Below are 26,455 nucleotides of genomic sequence, written 5' to 3' on the forward strand. Positions count from 1 at the left end.
TAATGGCTCATATTTAAAACACTTACCCTTAGCTAGTTGAAAATGTGTATGAATTCTTCATTTTTAGCCGTTTTGCAGAGGTAATAAAGGAATATTTTGTATTTTTTCTAACTTTTGTGTGTTTTCGCAACAGAATGGCTCATATTTAAAACACTTACCCTTAGCTAGTTGAAAATGTGTATGAATTCTTCATTTTTAGCCGTTTTGCAGAGGTAATAAAGGAATATTTTGTATTTTTTCTAACTTTTGTGTGTTTTCGCAACAGAATGGCTCATATTTAAAACACTTACCCTTAGCTAGTTGAAAATGTGTATGAATTCTTCATTTTTAGCCCGTATTGCAGAGGTAATAAAGGAATATTTTGTATTTTTTCTAACTTTTGTGTGTTTTCGCAACAGAATGGCTCATATTTAAAACACTTACCCTTAGCTAGTTGAAAATGTGTATGAATTCTTCATTTTTAGCCGTTTTGCAGAGGTAATAAAGGAATATTTTGTATTTTTTCTAACTTTTGTGTGTTTTCGCAACAGAATGGCTCATATTTAAAACACTTACCCTTAGCTAGTTGAAAATGTGTATGAATTCTTCATTTTTAGCCGTTTTGCAGAGGTAATAAAGGAATATTTTGTATTTTTTCTAACTTTTGTGTGTTTTCGCAACAGAATGGCTCATATTTAAAACACTTACCCTTAGCTAGTTGAAAATGTGTATGAATTCTTCATTTTTAGCCGTTTTGCAGAGGTAATAAAGGAATATTTTGTATTTTTTCTAACTTTTGTGTGTTTTCGCAACAGAATGGCTCATATTTAAAACACTTACCCTTAGCTAGTTGAAAATGTGTATGAATTCTTCATTTTTAGCCGTTTTGCAGAGGTAATAAAGGAATATTTTGTATTTTTTCTAACTTTTGTGTGTTTTCGCAAGAGAATGGCTCATATTTAAAACACTTACCCTTAGCTAGTTGAAAATGTGTATGAATTCTTCATTTTTAGCCGTTTTGCAGAGGTAATAAAGGAATATTTTGTATTTTTTCTAACTTTTGTGTGTTTTCGCAACAGAATGGCTCATATTTAAAACACTTACCCTTAGCTAGTTGAAAATGTGTATGAATTCTTAATTTTTAGCCGTTTTGCAGAGGTAATAAAGGAACATTTTTTATTTTTTCTAACTTTTTTGTGTTTTCGAAACAGAATGGATCATATTTAAAATACAATAAAATAGATATTTGAAATTCAGTATGTATACATCATTATTAGCCTTTTTGCATAGGTAATAGAGGAAGATTTTGTATTTTTTCTAACTTTTGTGTGTTTTCGCAACAGAATGGCTCATATTTAAAACACTTACCCTTAGCTAGTTGAAAATGTGTATGAATTCTTCATTTTTAGCCGTTTTGCAGAGGTAATAAAGGAATATTTTGTATTTTTTCTAACTTTTGTGTGTTTTCGCAACAGAATGGCTCATATTTAAAACACTTACCCTTAGCTAGTTGAAAATGTGTATGAATTCTTCATTTTTAGCCGTTTTGCAGAGGTAATAAAGGAATATTTTGTATTTTTTCTAACTTTTGTGTGTTTTCGCAACAGAATGGCTCATATTTAAAACACTTACCCTTAGCTAGTTGAAAATGTGTATGAATTCTTCATTTTTAGCCGTTTTGCAGAGGTAATAAAGGAACATTTTTCATTTTTTATAACTTTTCTGTGTTCACTCAATATAATTGAAAATATTATCTAAATTTACCCTTTAGCTTTTATTTATTGTTTTTTTATTCATATTTTTTAGCCGTATATCATTTTTACTAAATTATCATTTTGCATTTTTTCTTAATGATGTTTTTTTACTCAGTATGCTGGTTAAAATTTAAAACACTTAACATTAGCTATTTGAAAATTTGTATAAATTCTTAATTTTTACCCGTATTGAAGTAGTAAGAATAGAACATTTTGTATTTTTTCTAATTTTTGTGTGTTTTCGCAACAGAGTGGTTCATATTTAAAACACTTACACTTAGCTAGTTGAAAATGTGTATGAATTTTTCATTTATAGCCATTTTGCAGTGGTAATAAAGGAATATTTTGTATTTTTTCTAACTTTTGTGTGTTTTGGCATCAGAATGGCTCATATTTAAAACACTTACCCTTAGCTAGTTGAAAATGGGTGTGAATTCTTCATTTTTAGCCGTTTTGCAGAGGTAATAAAGGAATATTTTGTATTTTTTCTAACTTTTGTGTGTTTTCGCAACAGAATGGCTCATATTTAAAACATTTACCCTTTAGCTAGTTGAAAATGTGTATGAATTCTTAATTTTTACCCATTATGCAGAGATAATAAAGGAACATTTTGCATTTTTTCAAACTTTTGTGTGTTTTCGCAATAAAAAGGCACATATTTAAAACACTTACACTTAGCAAGATGAAATATTTAATTTCTAATTAATTTTTTCCCGACTTTCAGAGTTTATAATGTTATATATGGTATTTTTTCTAACTTTTGTGTGTTTTCGCAACAGAATGGTTCATATTTAAAACACTTACCCTTTGCTAGTTGAAAATGTGTCTGAATTCTTCATTTTTATTTGTATTGCAGAGGTAATAAAGGAACATTTTGCATTTTTTCTAACTTTTGTGTGTTTTCGCAATAGAATGGCTCATCTTTAAAACAGATACCCATAGCTAGTTGAAAATGTGTATGAATTCTTCATTTTTAGCAGTTTTGCAGATGTAATAAATGATCATTTTGCATTTTTTCTAACTTTTGTGTGTTTTCGCAACAAAATGGCTCATATTTAAAACACTTACCCTTAGCTAGTTGAAAATGTGTATTAATTCTTCATTTTTAGCCGTATTGTAAAGGTAATAAAGGAATATTTTGCATTTTTTCTAACTTTTGTGTGTTTTCGCAATAGAATGGTTCATATTTAAAACATTTACCCTTAGCTAGTTGAAAATGTGTATGAATTCTTCATTTTTAGCCGTTTTGCAGAGGTAATAAAGGAGTATTTTGTATTTTTTCTAACTTTTGTGCGTTTTCGCAACAGAATGGCTCATATTTAAAACACTTACCCTTAGCTAGTTGAAAATATGAGTAGAATGGCCTTATTGAGCCCCACCCCTCACCCCTGCTGGCACCTACAACTTTTTTTAACACCATATATTGGCACGAGAACCACGGGGTTTATGGTTTTTGTCAATGAGAATGAAAAAACAGGAATTTTTTCACATTTATGGATGTTTTCTTGGATGGTTATGTGTGTTGGTCGATTTATTTGATGTTTTTCATGGATGTTTAATGGTTTTTGTCAGTGAGAATTTGAAAAAACAGGAACTTTGTCACATTTATGGATGTCAACAGCAATTCATGTATGTTTTATGGTTTTCTCACTGAGAATGAAAAAACAGGAATTTTCTCACATTTATGTCTGTTTTCTTGGATGGTTATGTGTGTTGGTCAATTTATTTGATGTTTTTCATGGATGGTTATGGATGTTTTATGGTTTTTGTCAGTGAGAATTTGAAAAACAGGAACTTTCTCACATCTATGTCTTTTTTCATGGTTTTTGTCAGTGAGAATTTGAAAAACAGGAACTTTGTCACATTTATGTCTGTTTTTATGGTTTATGTCAGTGAGAATGGAAAACCATAAACCACGTGGTAATGTTCGGACTCAATAAGGCCTAACCTGAGAAATTGATTTACATAATCGCTAGGGGAAATTATTGATTCACGAAGGGGAGAATTAAGAAACATTAAGGCTTCTTTCGCAACAGAATGGCTCATATTTAAAACACTTACCCTTAGCTAGTTGAAAATGTTCACGAATTCTTCATTTTTAGCCGTTTTGCAGAGGTAATAAAGGAATATTTTGTATTTTTTCTAACTTTTGTGTGTTTTCGCAACAGAATGACTCATATGTAAAACACTTACCCTTAGCTAGTTGAAAATGTGTATGAATTCTTCATTTTTAGCCGTTTTGCAGAGGTAATAAAGGAATATTTTGCATTTTTTCTAACTTTTGTGTGTTTTCGCAACAGAATGGCTCATATTTAAAACATTTACCCTTAGCTAGTTGAAAATGTGTATGAATTCTTCATTTTTAGCCGTATTGCAGAGGTAATAAAGGAACAGTTTGCATTTTTTCTAACTTTTGTGTGTTTTCGCAACAGAATGGCTCATATTTAAAACACTTACCCTTAGCTAGTTGAAAATGTGTATGAATTCTTCATTTTTAGCCGTTTTGCAGAGGTAATAAAGGAATATTTTGTATTTTTTTTAACTTTTGTGTCTTTTCGCAACAGAATGGCTCATATTTAAAACACTTACCCTTAGCTAGTTGTGTGTGTGTGTGTGTGCAAGTTTTTGTGCGTGTGTGTGTGATTTTTTTTGTGTTCATGTGTAAGTTTTTGTGTGTGTGTGTGTGTAAGTTTTTGTGTGTGTGTAAGTTTTGGCGTGTGTGTGTAAGTTTTCGTGTGTGTGTGTGTGTAAGTTTTGTGTTTGTGTGTGTGTGTGTAAGTTTTTGTGTGAAAGTAAGTTTTTTTGTGAATGTAATTTTTAGTGTGCATGTGTAATTTTTTGTGTGTGTGTGTGTGTGTGTAATTTTTTGTGTGTGTGTGTGTAATTTTTGGCGTGTTTGTTTAATTTTTTGTGTGTGTGTTTAATTTTTCATGCGTGTGTGTTTTTGTAAGTTTTTGTGTTTGTGTGTAAGTTTTTGTGCGTGTGTTTAAGTTTTTGTGTGTGTGTGTATGTTTTTGTGTGCATTTAAGTTTTTGTGTGCATGTAAGTTTTTTCGTGTGGGTCTAAGTTTCTGTGTGTGTGTGTGTGTAAGTTTTTGTGTGTCTAAGCTTTTGTGTGTGGATTTAAGTTTTTTGTGTGTTTGTGTAAGTTTGTGTGTGTGTGTGTGTGTGTGTAAGTTTTTGTGTGTTTAAGTTTTTTGTGTGTGTGTGTGTGTAAGTTTGTGTGTGTGTGTGTGTGTGTGTGTGTAAGTTTTTGTATGTGTTAGTTTTGGAGTGTGTGTGTATTTTTTCGTGTGTGTGTGTGTATTTTTTGTGTGTGTGTGTGTGTGTGTGTAATTTTTTGTGTGTGTGTGTGTGTGAGTTTTTTTTTGTGTCTTGTTTTATATTTTTTGTATGTTTGTGTGTTTATGTTTGTTTTGGCGTTTTATTTTTTTCGTGTGTTTGCTTGTTTTCTTGTGTGTGTGTTTGTGTAATTTTTGTGGGTGTGTGTGTGTGTAAGTTTTTGTGTGCATGTAATTTTTTGTGTGCATGTAAGTTTTAGTGTGCCTGTTTTAGTTTTTGTGTGTGTGTAAGTTTTTGTGTGTGTGTGTGTGTAAGTTTTGGCGTGTGTGTGTAAGTTTTCGTGTGTGTGTGTATGTTTTCATGTGTGTGTGTAAGTTTTTGTGTGTGTGTGTAAGTTTTTGTGTGTTTGTAAGTTTTTGTGTGCATGTATGGGGACCGGGGAAGGACCTTTGTGGCCCAGGGAGGGCGTTTGGCGATCCGGGGGCCCTTGAGGATTGAGTGGTTTTTTGGGAGCCCGGGGGACCTTTGGGGACCGGGGGAGGGCCTTTGGGAGCCCAGTGGACCTTTGGGGACCGGGGGAGGACCTTTGGGGGTCGGGGAGACCCTTGGGGGCTGGTTGGCCCTTTGGGAGCCCGGGGGACCTTTGAGGACCAGGGGAGGGGCTTTGGGGGTCTGAGGAGGGCGTTTGGGGGATAACATTTCGAAATTTTAACTTTTTAGTTTACTTTTTTTTGCGGCGCATCCCTGCGGCGCATCCTGTGGCGCTTTCCTGCGATGCCTCCCTGCGGCGCATTCCCTGCGGCGCTTTCCTGACCCGCGGCGCATCCCTGCGGCACATCCTGCGGGGCTTTCCTGGCCCACGGCGCATCCCGGCGGCGCTTCTCTGGTCGGGGGGACCTTTGGGGGCCGGGGGAGGGCTTTTGGAGCACAGGGAGGGCCTTTGGGGCACAGGGAGGGCCTTTGGGGGTCAGGGGGGCAGTTGGGGGCCTGGGGGACATTTGGGGACCGGTGGAGGGCCTTTGGGACCCCGTTGGTCCTTTGGGAGCTCGATGGGCCTTTGGGGGGCCCGGGGATGGCCTTTGGGGGTCTGGGTGGACCTTTGGGGGCGCCGGTGGCCCTTTGGGAGCTTGGGGGGCCTTTGAGGACCGGGGGCTTCCTTCGGGGTTGGGGTTGGAGGATTGGAACCCTTTGGGGTTGGGTTAGAGGACCTCACAACACTGTTCAAATGAAACTTGTGTATTATAACGACCACAGAGTTTCACCATTAAATTTTCTTCTAAAATCTCTTCAAAAATCATCTTTTAAAATGTCTCTAACTGTTTCGCCGAAATAGTTCCATAACCTGTCTAAAACAGTTTCGACCAAATAATCACTCAACGTTATTCAGCGTGTTCAATGTGTTTTTGTCATCTCTGCGCTAATTCATTTAAAATTAATAAGAAAACAGATTCCCGCGCTAAAACAATTCATCTTTAAGATGTTTCTTGGAGAATTGTTTTCATGGCCTTTGGGTATTAATATCCTTTGGAGTTCGACCAAAAGAGTTGTTTCCGAGGCAAAGACATTAATGACTTGGATCTATTCCTGGAGAATCGTTTCTATGCGAAAATTTTTAAAGTCTGACAGATGATGTCATTGGTTGATTGATCTGTCAAGAAAGGGGAATTAATTTGTTGTTTCTAAGGGGAATTATTGATTTACGTTAGGTGAATTGAGGTTGACGGCACAGGTGTTCTAAGGTCGATGTTGTTGTTGTTGTAAGTGCACGCTCTCAGCGAATGTCATGGTCGATGTTGTTGTTGTTGACACACTTTGATTACGCAATCAATTTAGGTCATTGACCCCATTAACCAAGTTTTCTTTCTAATGACACTATGCCCATATTTGGAGTGCAAAAAAAGTTGTAGATGGCAGCAGGGGTGCCACATCGGGCTGGTACCCCCATTTCTACTGTTAGTTGCCCTCCAATCACCTTCGACTGTTAAAAAGGGCACTAGCCCTTTCAATATCCAATTGAATGAGCTCTTTTTTAAGTTTCTTCGACAACTCTTTCTATAAGAACCTTATATGCCTCCAGGGTATAACTTACAACCCTTACCCTGAAGGCTGTGGGGGGTTTAAATCTCAAAGACCTAATTTCCCGAATTTTCAACTACGTTGAACAAACTAGATATCTCAAAATTTTGATTGGATGTGTTTGGGGAAATGGTGAGCTTGAGAGGGGGGTTAGTTGCTCACCAATCACTTTTGACTATGGAAAAGGGCACTAGCCATTACTCTTTCCAATCAAATGGGCCCCTTTTGAAGTTTTATACGCCAATGTTTTCTATGAAATCCTTATATGCCCCCAGGGCATAACTTATAACACTTGCCCTGAGGGGGAAGGTGTCATCCTCAAAGACCTGATTTTCAAAACTGTTAACTACTTTGGAAAAATGCCTACCTCAAAATTTTAACTGGGTTTGTTTGGGGAAATGGTGGGGATGAGAGGGAGGTTAGGTACCCTCCAATCACCTTCGACTGTTAAAAAGAGCACTAGCCCTTTCAATTTCCAATTGAATGAGCTCTTTTTTAAGCTTCTTTGACAACTCTTTCTATAAAAACCTTATATGCCTCCAGGGTATAACTTACAACCCTTACCCTGAAGGCTGTGGGGGGTTATGTCAAAGACCTAATTTCCCGAATTTTCAACTATATTGAACAAACTAGATATCTCAAAATTTTGATTGGATGTGTTTGTGGAAATGGTGAGCTTGAGACGGGGGTTAGTGGCCCACTAATCATTTTCGACTATTAAAAAGGGCACTAGCCCTTTCAATTTCCAATCGAATGAGCCCTTTTTAAAGTCTCTTCGAAAACACTCTATATGAAAACCTTATATGCCCCCAGGGCAAAACTTACAACCCTTGCCCTGAGGGGTTTGGGGGGTTTGTCATCTTCAAAATCATAATTTTCAGAACTTTCAACTGCGATGAACGAAATGGCTATCTCAAAATTCTAATTGAATGTGTTTGGGGAAATGGTGGGCGTGAGAGGGGGGTTAGTTGCTCTCCGATCAGTTTCGATTGTTAGATATGGCTCTGGCACTGTCAATTTTCAATCGAAGAAGCCCTTTTTGATATTTCTACTACAACACTTTCTATAAAAACCTTATATGCCCCCAGGGTATAAGTTAAAACCCTTGTTCTGACGGCTGTGAGGGGGGTTGTCATCCTAAAAGACCATATTTCCGGAACTTTTAACTATGTTGAATAAAATGAATATCTCAAAATTTTGATGGGGTGTGTTTGAGAAAATGGTGGGCGTGAGAGGGGGTTAGTTGCCCTTGAATTACCTCCGACTTTTACAAAGGCCACTAGCCATTTCAATTTCCAATGGAATAACCCCTTTTTGAAGTTTTTACGAGAACGCTTTCTATAAAAACCTTATAAGCCCCCAGGGCATAACTTACAACCCTTGTCCTGGGGACTCTGGGGGGTTGTCATTCTTAAAGACCTAATTCCCAAAATTATCAACTACGTTGAACAAAATGGCTGTCTAAAAACTTTGATTGTATTTGTTTGGGCCAAAGGTGGGCGTGAGAAGGGGGCTAATTGCCCTCAAATCACTTTCGACTATTAAAAAGGGCACTAGCCCTTTGAATTTTCGATCAAATGCGCCCTTTTTCAAGTTTCTAGGACAAAGCTTTCAATTAAATCCTTATATGCCCCCAGGGTATAACTTATAACCCTTGCCCTGAGGGCTCTGTGGGGGTTATTATCCTCAAAAATCTAATTTCTAGAACTTTCAAATACGTTGAACAAAATGGCTATTTCAAATTTCGATTGGATTTGTTTGGATAAATGGTTGGTGTGGAAGGGGTTTTAGTTGCCCTCCAATCACTTTCGACTATTAAAAAGGACACTAGCCATTTCAATTTCCAATCGAATGAACCCCTTTTGAAGTTTCTACGACTATGCTTTCTATGAAAACTTTATATGCCCCCAGGGAATAACTTATAACTCTTGCCCTGAGGACTGTTGGTGGTTTATCACCCTCAAAGACCTAATTTTCAGAACTTTCAACTACGTTGAACAAAATGGCTATCTCAAAAGCTTTATTGGGTGTGTTTGGGGAAAAGTTCGGCGTGAGAGGGGGGTTAGTTGCCCTCCAATCATTTTCGAGTATTAAAAAGGGCACTAGCCCTTTGAATTTCCAATCAAATGGACCTCTTTTGAAGTTTCTAGGACAACGCTTTCTATAAAATCTTTTATGCCCCCAGGGAATAACTTACAACCCTTGCCCTGAAAGCTGTGGGGGACTGTCCTCCTCAAAAACCTAATGTCTATCCGGAAATCAACTACGCTGAAAAAATTGGCTATCTCAAAATTTTTATTGAATGTCTTAGAGGAAATGGTTGTCGTGGAAGGGGTGTTAGTTGCCTTCCAATCACTTTCGATAATTAAAAGGGAACTAGCCACTCAAATTTCCAATCGAATGAGTCCTTTTCGAAGTTTCTACGACAGCTCCTTCGATGCGAGTTGCCCTGGTCTAGAACAAATAAATAATACATTGTGCTAATATCGTTCTTTACTTAGGCAGCGCGATTGCGCTGCCTATGATTATTTTGATGGACTTTGTCTTAAGGAGCACATGAAAGGTTATGGGAGACCACTAGAATCAAATGGGGAGGAAAAAGTCTCCTGGACTTAGATTATGCTGATGATTTAAGCATCCTAGATGAAAATAAGAGCAAAATGAATGAACTTTTAGAGGATTTGTAAGTTCAGGGTGCTAGAATAGGTTTGAAAATTAATGTTAAGAAGACTAAGTCACTAAGGGTAGGAATAAGTGAAGATGAAAAGGTGACACTGCGTAATGAAAAGATTGATCAGGTCGGCAGCTTCACTTACCTTGGTAGTATTATTAGTAAAAATGGTGGGAGCAGTGAAAAAGTTGAAAGTAGAATAGCCAAGGCTCAGGGTGTTTTTTCACAGTTAAAAAAAAAGTTTTGAAAAACAGGAAGATAAGTCTGCAAACCAAAATTAGAATATTAGAAGCTATACTGATGACAGTGGTCAAATATGGCTCTGAAGCATGGTTGCTTCGAAAAGCGGATGAAGATTTGCTAGATGTTTTACAAAGAAATTGCTTAAGGATTGTTCAGGGTACCCGGCTGACTGACCGTACTTCAAACATTAGGCTCTACGAAAAATGTGGCTAAATACCGTTCTCCAGGGCTATGATGAAAGAAAGGTTGAAGTGGTTAGGGAACGTTGTTCGGATGAAGGATGACAGATTGCCGAAGATTATTCTTTTCGGCCAACCGTCTAGGGCTAAACGGAAAGCAGGTCGTCCTCGTTTGGGGTGGGAGGACTGAGTCAATTGCGTAATGTGGGGTATTGAGATACCCATCATTTCTATAGACAGAGTTGTTGGACCGCTCTACTATGGTGGGCAAAATGGTTTTCTCAAAATTTTGACTGGATGTGTTTGGAAAATGAATTAGCTTGGGAGAAGGGCTGCTGGCCCTCCAATCTCTTTTTACTATTAAAAGGGACACTAAAACTTTTAATTTTGAATCAAATTAAAAGTTTAAAATTATATTTCTAGCTACTATAGAGCAGCGCTGCCTATGATATTACTTATGAGCCTTTTTGAAAACCTGCATGCACGTAGATTTTTCGTTTAAAAATACCTGGTTCCAATTTCCTTCCAGACAATTACTTTACCAGATGAGTTCAGGAAAAATTTACAAGGAGAAGAGTGTTTATTTTTTATTCTGAATGCGATAAGCGTATTGTTATCGTTGGAACTAAATGGAATTTAAAAACAAGAGGAATACTCAGCATTTGTACGCTGAGGGTACATTTTAAAGTTTCCCAGCGTTGTTTATAAAGTTACACACTATACATGCCGCCGTTAAATAAAATGACGTGCTGCCCTTTTGAGCTCTACTACTACTACTACTAACAACTCACCGCAGCACCAAGCCACCTGAGGCTAACACAGCTACGCACGCTCCTCCTCCATCCCGATCTATTCAGAGCCTCCCTTTTTACACCCTCCCACGAAGTTCCTATTCTCTTTAAATAGTTCTTTTAAGACACCTTAGCAATATCTCTAGACCGACTGGGGGCGTTAATTTGAAACTTTGGGTCTACTACTATTACCACTTCTGTTCTTACAATTTAAATAAATCAAGAGTAAAGTGTATCCAAGTTGTCAAAGGGCATAGGTAGAATATTTTGGGAATGATATCAAGTTTTATTTTCAGGTCAACTTGAGGAAGGATAAAGTTAAAATGAACAATGCTATTTGTGTCAGGATCAAGATTTTTTGAAAAAGTTTCTGCAACATGCGAATAGCAGGCCCAACTATAGATTCTTATAGAAAAAAAAGATATAAAATACATTTTTTTCAAGAAAAAGACTACGTCAATAAAAAACGAACAGAAATTAACTTAAAAAACTTTTTCCACAAAAAAACTTTGGTTATTTATTGTAATTTCGGTTCGTTTTGGGTTTCATTTACTTATTGATGGTGATTTGTGGTAGTTTTACACTTGCAAGATTATTTGAATTTATTTCTGCTCATTTTTGGCTTAATGGAGCTCTTTAATCTTCTTTAAGAAACTTGTTTTGTGGAAACAGTTTTATAAATTAATCTCAACCATAAGGCCATATTTTTACGAAAACTGCCAGTCTGTTGTGCGTCTTGTTGATAGCTTAGACTTCAAACGCAATATCATAAACCATACAGCTACTCTGTCTAAGAAAATGCAGAATATACCTAATGTAATATTTTTCGTATTTTTTTTTTTTTTAAGGCAACTTGGTAGGCTACTGAAAAATTTTTTTTTTTTAGGGGGGGGGGGGAATTAATTTAAGACTAAGACAGAAGCCACAATGTTCCTTAAGATTTTTCTTGAGGGTGTATCCAGAATGATTCAGAAATTGCGAAGCGAATTAAGTTAAAACTCGAATTGAATTTTGACAGGAATTTTGAACTACATTAAGACAGAAAATATGCTCAGTTTGTCAACATTGTGTGTTGTACGTATAATATCTCAGGAACAGCTTAGGATAATAAGTCGAACTTTCAGTATAAGGTTAATTAAGTCAACAAATGGTACAAATCTAGATTGTAAACAGGGCTTATCCGCACCATTTTATACACAATTAAAGGTATTTAATTGATACTTTTAGGGAATATTTAAGAGGTTATTAAATTGTTAAGAGATCCCTCTACCCGATCCCACACAGGATATGAGGATTCACACAACATTAAAAACGTTGAAGTTCTACGAGTTTTTTTTTCTTTGCTTGTTTCTGGGTCACTTTCTATGTTTCTAGGTCACTTTTTACGGGCTTTTTGATGCTTTTCTAAGAGCTGTATCAATGTAAGAAAAAAAAGCTTGTGCCAATTGTTTGTGAATCTTAGATTCTTATAGAGGGATATTGAATACTGAAAAGATTCCCAGCACTCTATATCACGTTGGATATGGGCATTCAGACAGCAATCCATATGTTGAAATTCCACGATGTTGTTTCCTTGTTTCTTGGTCACTTTTTATTACATTTATATGGGATATTAGTGCCTTCCTAAGAACTGTATCCTTGTCAAGTGATAAAACATGCACCAATTCCTTTTGAACTTTAGACACGGAGAACAAGACATGATTTCACATATTCTGTTTGTCAACAGTTTTACACCTTTAAATACATCATGTCATTTCGTTTCCAGCTATACGAGATAAAAACTTCAAACACGTGGCTATGATTTTTGGTTTTTGAAGACATTTCTTTAAAGATATTTTTTTCAGAATATTTTGTAAATAAAACTTTATGTGATTTAGAACTTTTCCGGTTAGGGATGGGAAAGAGGGCAGCAACAATTTTGTTTTATTTGTGTTAGCTTTGACTATTTACATTAAATTTTACTCGTTGTAGGTAAATTCATCTATATCAGTATATGTTATCATTTTAATTTTCATCATTTTGGTTTTGAATTATTATAGGAATTCGTTTGTACTGATCTTAAGATTAATATGACTCTTTACTTTTCTTTGAAAACTTTTTTTTCCGAAACATTTTTAATTAATTTCTTAAGAAACTCGTCAATACTTGAAAATTATTAGAGTCAATGGAGGAAGCCACCATGCACAAATGAAAAGCAGGAGGGGAGTCGGGTAAGACGAGCCCCATGTTGGTTTTTCGCCTGCAGAAGATATTGGAAATGTCGAATAAGTCCATGTCCCCAGGACATAGACTTACGTAAAGAAATCTTCTTCATGTATAAATCAGACGTATTCCTGGGCCCACGTAAGAAAAATGAAGCTGGTAAGAAAAAATCCGTTTTGCCCACCCCATAGGATAACACGGACCGACCTTTAGAGCAAGACGGACAAAACTGCTCAAAAAGATGAATTGTTTCTAAACCTATTTATTTCGAATGCTTAAACCAATAGTAAAAAGTAAAATAATGAAAGGAGAGTAAATAACTTTATTTAAACAGTTTACAAGGCGAAATCTACGTGAAAAAAAAATGAGCCGACTGTTTCGTCGTTCCAACTGAAGAAGTTTGTCTCTGCAGCTTCATGATTACCTCTTTTGTTCGCACGAAGCTCGCATGAAGATTAGCTTTTGTTCGCATGAAGATTAGCCATACTTCTCCTCTGACCCATTCAAATGCAAGCTGTCATCACCTTTATCATCCAGCGCGACATGTTCATTGAAGCTATCTTCCCCGTTTTCAAGCTGTTTAGAGAGGCTTCTCTTTTGAGGCCATTTTATTTGAGCTTTCTTTTGTGATGTTTTTCTTTTCAACTGAAATTCTTCTTCCAGTATGTTTTTTTTTTTCAGGTGTTTTCGTCAGAATTTTGGACTTTGTTTTTTCCTAGACGTTTTTCCGTCTCTTGAGAACAAATTGACTCTAGAGTCACTGGCATAGTCACAGGAGTATCTGAGCTACTTGTAGTTGGGAGTAAGTCGTTATCCAAGCTCTCGTCACCAGAACTGGTTGATGCAGCTGCAGACTGGGCTGTCATGGGACACGTGTGTAGCACTGGTCGGTCAGTCACGAAGACACTGAGAAAGTCATGATCTTGGAAAACATTCCTATCGAAATGGCATTTTCTAGTTTTGGAACCAACTAGCATGTTTTCCATGATAAAAGCTCTTGGAAAAACGATTCTAATTTTATAAATGGTAATCCTGCTTTTCGGGTTCGAAATCGTCCACGAGTTTGCGGCTTCGTTGTAATAACGCTTCGATGGCCCATAAGCAGCAAGATCAAGAGGCTGCAGCTTGTGACTACAATACAGCGGAAGTGTCAAGACCTCAATGCCGTTTTCTCTTCAATGATTAACCACGCTCAATAATACGTGAAAAGCATTGTTATCCATAATCATCAGAATTCGACTTGTGGGTGAACAACTGGATTGGGAGTTCACATTGTGTATCATATCCAGAACGAAATCGGCTGTCATCCATCCTGATAGCTCGCATTTTCCTGTGGTTCCAGGTGGCGTGCCATTGAAAAAATTTTGAAGCTAATTCACTCGAGGAGAGATAAATAAAGGGGCTATAGACTGGCTAGCTGCGTTGATGCACCCTACAATTGTTACCAGTGTCCCTCCCTCAGCCGAAGTAATACTTCCAACTTTCTTTGGTCCTTTTCTGCAACCACCTTTGGAGTCTTCTGAATGGTGGTTACTCCGCATGTATTCTATTTGGTGGATACTTCTGCTTTAAAAGCAACTCTTCTAAATTATTGAAGAATGCTCTAACATACGTCCTATTGAAGCTGCCAACTCTGACAAGGCTTGTACCTTTGGAGTACCCTAGGGAAAGCCCAACATGAATCATAAAGCTATTTATCATGTATTTTCCAGCATTCTTATTTTCAGTCCAGTTCCTTGGCATCTTCATCCTTTTGGCCTGAGCATATTCACTTGCAAGCTGACGTGGTTCTTTTTCATAAGTCAATGATGCACGTGCTCCGCTGTTATTATATAGGCGTTCAGAAGTGTCTCTTCATTTGCAGAGAACACACTTTTGAAGTTGAAGGTAGTTGCCATCTCTACTAATTCGGGATCTTCTGCTGCGTCCAGGTTTGTAACTGCTCTTCGTACTGTGCTTTGTGGCAAACCGACCTCCTTCAAAACTTTGCGAAGCGGCAAACCTGATCTAACTCGCATAGGAGCTGCTTTCAGTAAGTCCTGGTCATGGAGAACGCGGGTTGTTTTCTAATTATGCTTTCCCAATTTGTAAAACCGAGGCAACTTAATATCTTTCTGATTGACATGTGGACATAATAAATACAACCTTATATTCGTTTCACAAAACCCGTAGTAAATGTCAAAAAACTCTCGGATGATAGAGGGCAAGACGGATCGGTCCATCCAAACCGCTGTCTCTGTGGTCCATATTACCCTAAATCTGCTTTTTCAGAATAGTTCAAAATTACAACATAAGTTGACGCTGCGATGAAGATATTTAATATCTCAAATGCTCTCCTAGACCCCAACATTTCTAGTAAAAAGTGCGAAGGCATAAAACGGAACATAATAAACACCAAAAAAGAAAAATATTCACATCAAAGGCCGGCTTCAAACATTTGAAAACGAATATAAACATTTTTGTCAAAGACAAAATATACTTTAACTCTCAAACTCTGCTCCAAAACTTGCCACTAGATGACAGTTGTGTCTAGCTCAACAAGTAATAAAGAGGTGGCGCTCAAACCGAGCGATGACAAAAGGTCCGTCTGGCCCCCAGGTCCGTCTTATCCGACTCTCCCCTTATCATCCAAACTAAGCCCTCCCCCCTCAAGCTAGTCAAAACCACAAAACCAGAAATTGGCCAAGGAAAATTCAATAAAGGCAAAACCACTGAGATTGAATGCAAAGCAACCATTTTTAACCTTTTTTTGCTTTTTCTTAAATTCACTTAAATTTAACCAATAACTTTCATATCATATTTTTATAAATTTTTACTTGGATTAGTTTAGTGGCTTTATTACAAAGTTGATTTTCAGTGAGGGTGAGAAAGTTAAAACCAAGTGCGAGCGACAAAGTGAGGAACGAACCCAAACCCATCCTATTCGCCTATTTCAATTCAACAAAATACACGCAACCAACTCAACATGGAAAGAACTCAAGAGTTTTCGACTTCAGTACAATCGGAATAATTTCGTTTCTCTTCTAATCACCTTCTCAACCTATGAATTCAAGTCTGAAGTTATTAAAAAAGGTTTTTTTTTGTTCTTTTCTGTTCCATTAAAATTTATTTCTTAGCAAGAATAAATGGACAAATTTACTAATATCCTGATGAATTTTCTCCAAGGCTCACATACTGGAAAAGTATAGCTGCTGCTGAACAGGGATTTTCTCAAGCATTTTTTCCTCTTTCTTGTGTCAATATAGTCACCACCTGCTTAAAACCACGATCAGATGCAAGGTCAGTAGCTAAAAAATAAAAGTAAACTCCAACAAAAACTGCAGAGAACGTGGACAGTAATAGTGCAAATAAACTTAATAACGAGCTTAAATAAAAGCATATATTTCCACACGTAGGAATCATTTATTTATACAGACATTGACGATATAACCTACTTGAGTATGCACCTATCTCAATGTTTCTGTCCTGCATATTCGAGCTTAAGAATTGAAATGGGAGATCCAGGCCACAACAAGCAACTAACAAATGTTCACAGGGAGATCTCTTGTCTTTGTCTTATATACAGATTGAAAAATATCCAAAGTACATTTTAAAAGATGTTAGTTTCCACTATTTTTATATATTTTGTCAACTTTTGCGGTCAGTCAAACAGGTGCCAAGCTACCCGTAAACAGTTACTCTCAAAACTATTTAATAAACCTTCCTCCAGACCGTAGTTATTTAACATTTTAAATCTTCACTGCATCCACTATTAATACTAATGATACTACCAAGGCAAGTAAATCCATCCACTTGATCGGTTTTCTTGTCAACTGACTTTACCTCGTGACCTTCCTTTAGTCTTTTTTTAGCATGAAGTAAATAAAACTAATCCATATAAACAGGGATAGCACACATCCCTACTTAACTCTTTATTCAATACCAAACCAACCACTAACATCACTTCTAAGGTTAACCGCGCAAAATTTGTTCTCGCACACAAAGCTTATCACTCTAGTGTAGGCCTAATTATCTTGTATCATAGGTGGGGCAAAGGCGCTGCTTAATTAAAGAGCGATGTAGGCACAATTTTTTTTTCGCTAAGTCACTTCGTATAGAAGGAGTTATCGTGGAAAACTTCGGAAGGAGTTCATTCGATTAAAAATTGAAGAATCTAGTCCCCTTTTTAAGAGTCAAAAGTAACTGGAGGGCAACATTTGTTATTGAGAAAGGTGGGTATATTTGACCTTTAGTGTCCAAAAAGAAGAAGGGCATTTAGACAAACCTTTCAGAGAATTTTGGGTGGAATGTTTATGTAAATCGAAACAAGTTATGTGCATACGGGCTGTCAAAAGAGCGTAAATCCTCTTTTTACAACCCCTGTGTGCACATAACCTGTTTTGATTTAGTTCAAAATTCCCCTCAACATTCTCTTAAAGGTTCACCTGAATGTCCTTCTTGGATCAATTGACCACCTGAATAAACAATTGACCAAAAAAGCAATATTTGCATGCTACTACTACTAACTGCTTCTACTGCAACTACTACTACTGCTGCTTCTACTACCACTGCTCCTGCCATTACAGCTATTGCTTCTGCAGCGAGTGCCGCCAAGGCTGAGGATATTGAAGTGAAAATTTAAGGAAACGTCGAGGGGAAAGTTTAACAGAATCAAAACATACTATGTGCATACGGATTGTAAAAAAAGTGTATCAGCAATATCTTTGGAATGGCTTACCGTATCAACCTGAAGCTTCGAGGGCATCATGAGACGGATTTTCAACTGATCAGAATGCAGCATGTGTATACTACAACTGCTATCCACACTGCTGCTACTGCTGTTACTTCTACTACTTACACAAGACTACTACTGCTACTACTGCTCCTACTATTACCACTACTACTATGATTATAGTATTATTACTACTACTGTGATTATAGTACTACTATGATTAAGGCAAAGGGTATGAAGGTGAGAATTTGAAAGAAGCTTGAAGAGAAACTGTAACTAAATAAAAATATACCGTGTGCATGCAAATTATCAAAAGGGCGTACCTCAAGAATCGATTACGGTAGGCTTTCTAAGTTGGAACCTTCAGGGATTCCATAAAGGAAAAGGATCAATTGACCAAAAGACAATAAGTGGGTGCTACTGCTAATACAGTAGTATCCCTTTTTAAGGTTCCATGAGAGCCCTATCCCTCTATCCCATGAGAGCCCTGTTCTTAAAGACATCCCTACCCCTGGATTCCATGATGTCCTTATACCGTCATTCCATGACAGCCAGCAGGTGTTTGTTACGTCATTGGGGTGTTTTCTAAGAGACGTAGGTGCTTGTTAAGTAATAGGCTAAGTTTTCTAAGATATGCAGGTGTATGTAACGTAATAGGAGTTATTAGATTTCAGAGACCCTGCAAAATCATGATCCCTTTGGTTGTTGCATCATAGGGAATGTATTCTTCAAGACATTCTCAAGACGTTTCAAAACATTTCAAGACGTTTTTTAAGATATTTTTCTTCAAGACAGTTTTGAAGACGTTTCAAGACATTTCAAGACATTTTTAAGACATTTCAAGACATTTTAAGACATTTTTAAGACGTTTTTCTACAAGATTTCTTTGGTCGTTACATAATAGGACTTTTTAGACACCGTTAGTCAAGTGGGGAAGTCCCGGTTGTAAATGAGGGGGACACACACGTGGGTGTTACATAATAACGATGCAAATGTGGGATGTGACGCAATCTTACACGTGGGTGCTACATATAAACGGGGGCACACGTGGGTGTTACGTAATAACGGGGGCACATATGGGGGTTACGTAATGACAGCGCACACGAGTTATGTTGCGTAATGACGGTACTCATATCGGTGTTACATAATACATTAAGCGATTTGTTTCTTCGGGATTTCTTTTTTCTTTCGAGGCGTGTGTTTTTCTCTTCTTTCAAGGTGTTTTTTTCCAAGACGTTTTTCAAGACGTTTCAAGGCATTTTAAGACGTTTTTAAGATATTTTATTCTTCAAGATGTTTAAAAAATTTCTTGACGTTTCTTTTGAGTTCCGGTGATTTCCCAACGAGAAAAGCCCCCCCCCCCCCCCGAAGATTTCCCCCGGTTATTTACCCCCGGTAATTTCCCCCCGTAACATATTGACCCCTGAAATTTCCCCCCATAGGACATTCCCCCCTCGGGTTGATTTCCCCCTAGGAGATGTCAGTTATTTCCCCACGCTGAAAATTCTCCCCCCCCCCCTCTCGGAAATAATCGCCACCACAAACTACACTTGCCTTGGATTTATTTGCATCGCATGTCACCCATGGCTCGAAAACTGTTGCAAAATTCTTCTCTTTCTTGGCGGCCTACAATACAAGAGCGAGTGGAGTACACTTTTTAATTGAGAAGTAAATATGTGGTTCTGCACGGTAACACATACACGGTTAAAATGCTACACTTTAAAACTAATATTTCTTGCAAGAAGCCTCAGGTACTCCAGCGTCCCGACGTTCCCGTAGTTTTCCATCTGTCGTAGAAGTCTGGCATTTAAATCCACATACATTTTCTTAATTGGTTCACTGGATTGTCCCACATTTGCTTGAATCACAACCGCCCTGTTAAGTGCTTGTTTGCGCTTGAGGATGTCCTAGAACTTCCAAAGGCTAGGGTGATAAGCCGAAGCTGAAGACTGCAATCTTCTATAATAATCCTCGACATTGTTGTTTGTCCTGGGACGTTCATCTTTCGCTCTGTAGAACACATTCCGCTCTGCCAGACACGGAGCGGAAAGTTGCAAGGTACTCTCCTACTTCCACGCATTCTACCGATGTAGTTATCTTCAAAGTAGGTGATAATCGGCCCAAACATATTGTCAGTAAGTTTTGCTACGACAGCTGTGAATGCAGAATGTACTTCCGGAATGGGCACAAATACAAGAGCAGCTAGCATTTGGACGGAAACTGCAAATTCATCACCGTCTCCATACCTCGTCGGGAGGCCAAGGTCTTGTACTTCCTGTAGATACTCTGGCTTATGTGGAAAAAATAGCCCTTCACTTCAAATGGCTGGAAGACATTTCCTGAAGGAATTCTGCACGCCCAACTCGAAATCAGACAAAACCTAAATATGGCAACTACTGGGTTTAATAAAAACGAAAAAAACAATTTGAAGATAGAAGAGCACTACATTTGGCATTAGAACTGTCGTTACTTGGCCTAGATCAGAATCAGGATGATCCAGATTTTGGATTGTCTCCAAAAGAAATGTTGAAAAGAAGTCAAAATATGACCGAGGGCATACCTGTCCCAAGCTCTGAGCATGTTGCATAAATAGTTGGAAGAAATTGTAAGACGCTTACCTTCAGATTATTTGACCAAGGACTAGGTTAGAATCTGCTGCCGGGTTTCAAGCATCTTGGTTGCTTTCCTCTTCATGTGGTTGTGAAGTTCCTGTACTTGAAAGTTATACTGGTTGGGAGCATGTGAATGTTCGTTCAAAGGCCCAACCAAAGCACCATCCTTCACCTTGATCTTTGCCTTAAACTCTCCTTGCCTTTCCATCATCTGTCGTCTCAACTCAGATTCAAAATTGACCACTTCAGTCACTAAGTCTTTTTATTTTTCGTGAAAACCAACCCTTCGAAGGCAATCTTGTCCAGTGACTAAGTCACTAAGGGTAGGAATAAGTGAAGATGAAAAGGTGACACTGGGTAATGAAAAGATTGATCAGGTGGGCAGCTTCACTTACCTTGGTAGTATTATTAGTAAAATGGTGGGAGCAGTGAAAAAGTTGAAAGTAGAATAGCCAAGGCTCAGGGTGTTTTTTCACAGTTAAAAAAAAGTTTTGAAGAACAGGAAGATAAGTTTGCAAACCAAAATTAGAATATTAGAACCTATACTAATGACAGTGGTCAAATATGGCTCTGAAGCATGGTTGCTTCGAAAAACGGATGAAGATTTGCTAGATGTTTTACAAAGAAATTGCTTAAGGTTTGTTCTGGGTACCTGGCTGACTGACCGTATTTCAAACATTAGGCTCTACGAAAAATGTGGCTAAATACCGCTCTCCAGGGCTATGATGAAAGAAAGGTTGAAGTGGTTAGGGAACGTTGTTCGGATGAAGGATGACAGATTGCCGAAGATTATTCTTTTCGGCCAACCATCTAGGGCTAAACGGAAAGCAGGTCGTCCTTGTTTGGGGTGGGAGGACTGAGTCAATTGCATAATATGGGGTATTGAGATACCCATCATTTCTATAGACAGAGTTGTTGGACCGCTCTACTATGGTGGGCAAAATGGTTTTCTCAAAATTTTGACTGGATGTGTTTGGAAAATGAATTAGCTTGGGAGAAGGGCTGCTGGCCCTCCAATCTCTTTTTACTATTAAAAGGGACACCAGAACTTTTAATTTTGAATCAAGTTAAAAGTTTTGAATTATATTTCTGGCTACTATAGAGCAGCGCCGCCTAAGATATTACTTATGAGCCCTTTTGAAAACCTGCATGCACGTAAATTTTTCGTTTAAAAATACCTGGTTCCAATTTCCTTGCAGACAATTACTTTACCAGATGAATTCAGGAAAAATTTACAAGGAGTTCAGTGTTTTTTTTTATTCTCAATGCGATAAGCGTATTATTATCGTTGGAACTAAATGGAAGTTAAAAACGAGACGAATACTCAGCATTTGTACGCGGAGGGTACATTTTAAAGTTTCCCAGCGTTGTTTATAAAGTTACACACTATACATGCCGCCGTTAAATAAAATGACGTGCTGCCCTTTTGAGCTCTACTACTACTACTACTAACTATTTACTGCAGCACCAAGCCACCTGAGGTTAACACAGATACACACGCTACTCCTCCATCCCGATCCAATCAGAGCCTCCTTTTTTACACCCTCCCACGAAGTTCCTATTCTCTTTAAATAGTTCTTTTAAGACACCTTAGCAATATCTCTAGACCGACTGGGGGCGTTAATTTGAAACTTTGGGTCTACTACTATTACCACTTCTGTTCTTACAATTTAAACAAATCAAAAGAGTAAAGTGTATCCAGGTTGTCAAAGGGCATAGGTAGAATATTTTGGGAATGATATCAAGTTTTATTTTCAGGTCAACTTGAGGAAGGATAAAGTTAAAATGAACAATGCTATTTGTGTCAGGATCAAAAAATTTTGAAAAAGTTTCTGCAACATGCGAATAGCAGGCCCAACTATAGATTCTTATAGAAAAAAAAGATATAAATATATTTTTTCAAGAAAAAGACTACGTCATTAAAAAACGAACAGAAATTAACTTAAAAAACTTTTTCCACAAAAAACTTTGGTTATTTATTGTAATTTCGATTCATTTTGGGTTTCATTTACTTATTGATGGTGATTTGTGGTAGTTTTACACTTGCAAGATTATTTGAATTTATTTCTGCTCATTTTTGGCTTAATGGAGCTCTTTAATTTTCTTTAAGAATCTTGTTTTGTGGAAACAGTTTTATAAATTAATCTCAACCATAAGGCCACATTTTTACGAAAACTGTCAGTGTTTTATGCGTCGTGTTGATAGCTTAGACTTCAAAAGCAATATCATAAACCATACAGCTACTCTGCCTAAGAAAATGCAGAATATACCTAATGTAATATTGTTCGTATTTTTTTTTTTAAGGCAACTTTGTAGGCTGCTGAAAATATATTGTTTTTGGAGGGAGAATTAATTTAAGACTAAGACACAACGTTCATTAAGATTTTTCTTGAGGGTGTATCCAAAATGATTCAGAAATTGCGAAGCGAATCAAACAGTTCGTGATAACGAACTGTAAGTAAGGAGCGACCCGGCACAATGGTAACCAAAACTCTAAAAAACGGAATTTTGATACCAATAGATACATCAAAAGAATCAGATTTTAATTCTGATTTCAAATATATAAGTTTCATCAAGTTTAATCTTACCTATCCAAAGGTACGCGCCTGAGAAAATTTGGCTGATTTTCGAAAAAAGGGGGAAAGACCCCCTAAAAGTTATAGAGCCTTAATGAAAATCACACCATCATATTCAGCGTATCAAAGAACCCTACTTTAGAGGTTTCAAGCTCCTATCTACAAAAATGTGTAATTTTCCATTTTTTGCCAGAAGAAAGATCACAGATGCGTGTTTATTTGTTTTTTTTTTCTTCTTCTTTTCCCCAGGTTTGATCGTATCGACCCAGTGGTCCTAGAATATCGTGAAAGGGCTCATTGGAACGGAAATTAAAAGTTCTAGTTCCCTTTTTAATTGATAAAAAAATGGAGGGCAACTAGGCCCCCTCCCACGCTCATTATTTGCCCAAAGTCACCCGATCAAAATTTTAAGATAGCCATTTTGTTCAACATGGTCGAAAATATTCTAACTATGTTTTTTAGGATGATTTTATCCCTCGAAGCCCCCAGGGGGAGGGCTGAAAATTATGAACTTTACCCAATGTTAACATATAGTATTGGTTATTGGGAAGTATACAGAAGTTTTCAGGGGGAATTTTTTCTGGTAATGGGGGGTGGGGTGGGTCGGGGGTTATATGGGAGGATCTTTTCATGAAGGAAGTTTCATGGGGCAAGGGACATTGCTATGAAGGGGGCGCCGGATTTCCCATCACTATTTAAAAAAAAAAAATCAGAAATTAAATTTAAAAAAACAAGATTTTTAACTGAAAGTACGGAGCAACATCAAAACTTAAAACGAACAAAAAAATATTAGCTCTATGATTGGGTTCACCTTCTAGTCAATACCTCGCTCTTTAAGCCAAAGATTTTTTAGTACTTTCATAAGAGCTATTTATTCTAATTAACGGCCTTTGTGATTAAGAGGTCATTTTTAAAGAATTAGAACAAAATTCGAAGTTTAGCGTCAAGAGCGAGGTACTGACTAGGGGGCAAACCCCCTAATATACGTATTAAAAATATATGAATATAGAAGTTCGTTACGTAAGTTAATTCGTAAGTTACGCATATTTATTACTAATAAAAACGTTCGTAAATAAAATTCAACAAGTTTCGAGAAAGCCATTTAACCAAATAAAAGTAAAATTAATATGCAAATTTCGTTTTAATTATTCATGTGTGGCGAGCCAAAATCAAAACCTGCATTAATTAAAAAACGTTCACAGATGAAATAAAAAAAAACAAGTTTTTTTTAACTGAAAGTAAGGAACGACGTTAAAGCTTAAAATAAACAGAAATTATTCCGTATATGAAAGGGGCTGTCCCCTCCTCAGCGCCTCGCTCTTTACGCTAAAGTTTTTTGTTGTTAAAAAAAATACAGTTGTGAGAAAGTCAAACTTTAGCGTAAAGAGCGAGGCGTTGAGGAGGGAACAGCCTCTTTTATATACAGAATAATTTCTGTTCGTTTTAACTTTTAACGTTGTTCCTTACTTTCAGTTAAAAAACTTGTTTTGTTTTTCATTTAATTTTTGAACGTTTTTGAATTAATGCAGGTTTTGGTTTTGGTTCACCGTACATGAATAATTATAACAAAATTTGCATATTAATTTTACTTTTATTTGGTTAAATGGCTTTCTCGAAACATCTCGTTACTCGGGAGAATATGTCCGGGGAGGATGTTTCTTTGGGGTAAGGGACATTTCTATGAAGGGTGCGCCGGATTTCCAAGCATTATTTAAAAAACGATCAGAAATTAAATAAAAAAAAACAAGTTTTTTCACCTGAAAGTAAGAAGCAACATTAGAACTTAAAATGAACAGAAATTATTACGTATATGAGGGGGTTGTCACCCAAGTAAATAACTCGCGCGTTACGCGACAGGTTTTTTTTTGTGCTTTGAAAAGAGCTATCTATTATAATTAAACGGCCTTTGGGATTCAGGGGTTTGTGAATTAATTTTTTTTTTAATTTTTAACATAAAGAGCGTGGTATTGAATAAGGGGAGAACCCCCTCATTTACGTAATAACATATACGAAATAAAAAAAAAAAAAAACAAGCGATACGGCTCAATAGTAATGTCAATAAATCAATAAATGTATCAAAAGAAGGATGTCAATAAATGTATCAAAAGAAAGGGCTTATAATGTTGATTATAAATATATAAATTTTATTAAGTTTAGTATTACTCATCAAAGGCTACGAGTCTGAGAAAATTTACCTGATTTTTTAAAGAGGGAGGAAACATCCCCTACAAGTGAAAGAATTTTAATGAAAAAACCCCATCGTCAGATTCAGCGTATCAGAAAACCCTATTACATAGGTTTCAAGCCCATATCTGCAAAAATCTGCAACTATATCTGCAACGTATTTTTTGCCAGAAGAAAAATATACGAATATAGAAGTTGGTTACGTAAGTAAATTTGTAAATTACGTCAGAACCAAATTTAGAGACAGCCATTTAGCAAAAGAAGAGTAAAATTTTTATGCAAATTTTGTTTACTTATTCAATGACGGAAATAAAAGCTGCATTAACTAAAAAAAGATTAGAAATTAAAGAAAAAAAAACAAGTTTTTTAAACTGAAAGTAAGGAGCGACAGTAAAGCTTAAAACGAACAGAAATTATTCCGTATATGAAAGGGGCTGTCCCCTCCTCAACGCCTCGCTCTTTACGCTAAAGTTTAAATCTGTCTCACAACATTATTTTTTAAAACAATAAAAAACTTTGGCGTAAAGAACGAGGCGTTGAAGAGGGGACATCCCCTTTAATATACGGAATAATTTCTGTTCGTTTTAAGTTTTAATGTCGCTCCTTACTTTCAGTTTAAAAAACTTGTTTTTTTTATTTAATTAAGTTAAAACTCGAATTTAATTTTGACAGGAATTTTGAACTAGTTCAAGACAGAAAATATGCTCAGCTTGTCAGCATTGTGTGTTGTACGTATAATATCTCAGGAACAGCTTAGGATAATAAGTCAAACTTTTAGTATATGGTTAACTAAGTCAACAAACGGTACAAATCTAGATTGTAAACAGGGCTTATCTGCACCATTTTATACACAATTAAAAGTATTTAATTGATGCTTTTAGGGAATATTTAAGAGGTTATTAAATTGTTAAGAGATCCCTCTACCCGATCCCACACAGGATATGAGGATTCACACAACATTAAAAACGTTGAAGTTCTATGAGTTTTTTTTTGCTTGTTTCTGGGTCACTTTCTATGTTTCTAGGTCACTTTTTACGGGGTTTTTAATGCTTTTCTAAGAGCTGTATCAATGTAAGAAAAAAAAACTTGTGCCAATTGTTTGTGAACCTGAGATTCTGATAGAGGGATATTGAATACTGAAAAGATTCCCTGCACTCTATATCACGTTAGATATGGGGATTCAGACAGCAATCCAT

The 26,455-nt window shown here is 36.8% G+C and overlaps 1 protein-coding gene across 1 annotated transcript in view; it reads right to left on the reverse strand.

Moving 5' to 3' along the window:
* Positions 1 to 16,329: 16,329 nt before the first annotated feature.
* The window catches only part of LOC148946991 (ankyrin repeat domain-containing protein 16-like), a 158,037-nt gene continuing 147,911 nt past the window's right edge, over positions 16,330 to 26,455 (reverse strand). Inside the window, exon 8 of the mRNA XM_089096479.1 lies at positions 16,330 to 16,463. Coding sequence (XP_088952605.1) covers positions 16,387 to 16,463 — 77 coding nt within the window. The 3' untranslated portion in view covers positions 16,330 to 16,386. The remainder of the gene's footprint in view (positions 16,464 to 26,455) is intronic.

Source organism: Artemia sp. Qi Xiang Cuo, chromosome 11 (genome assembly GCF_049724085.1).
Source record: "Artemia sp. Qi Xiang Cuo chromosome 11, ASM4972408v1, whole genome shotgun sequence".
Taxonomy (NCBI): Eukaryota; Metazoa; Arthropoda; class Branchiopoda; order Anostraca; family Artemiidae; genus Artemia; species Artemia sp. Qi Xiang Cuo.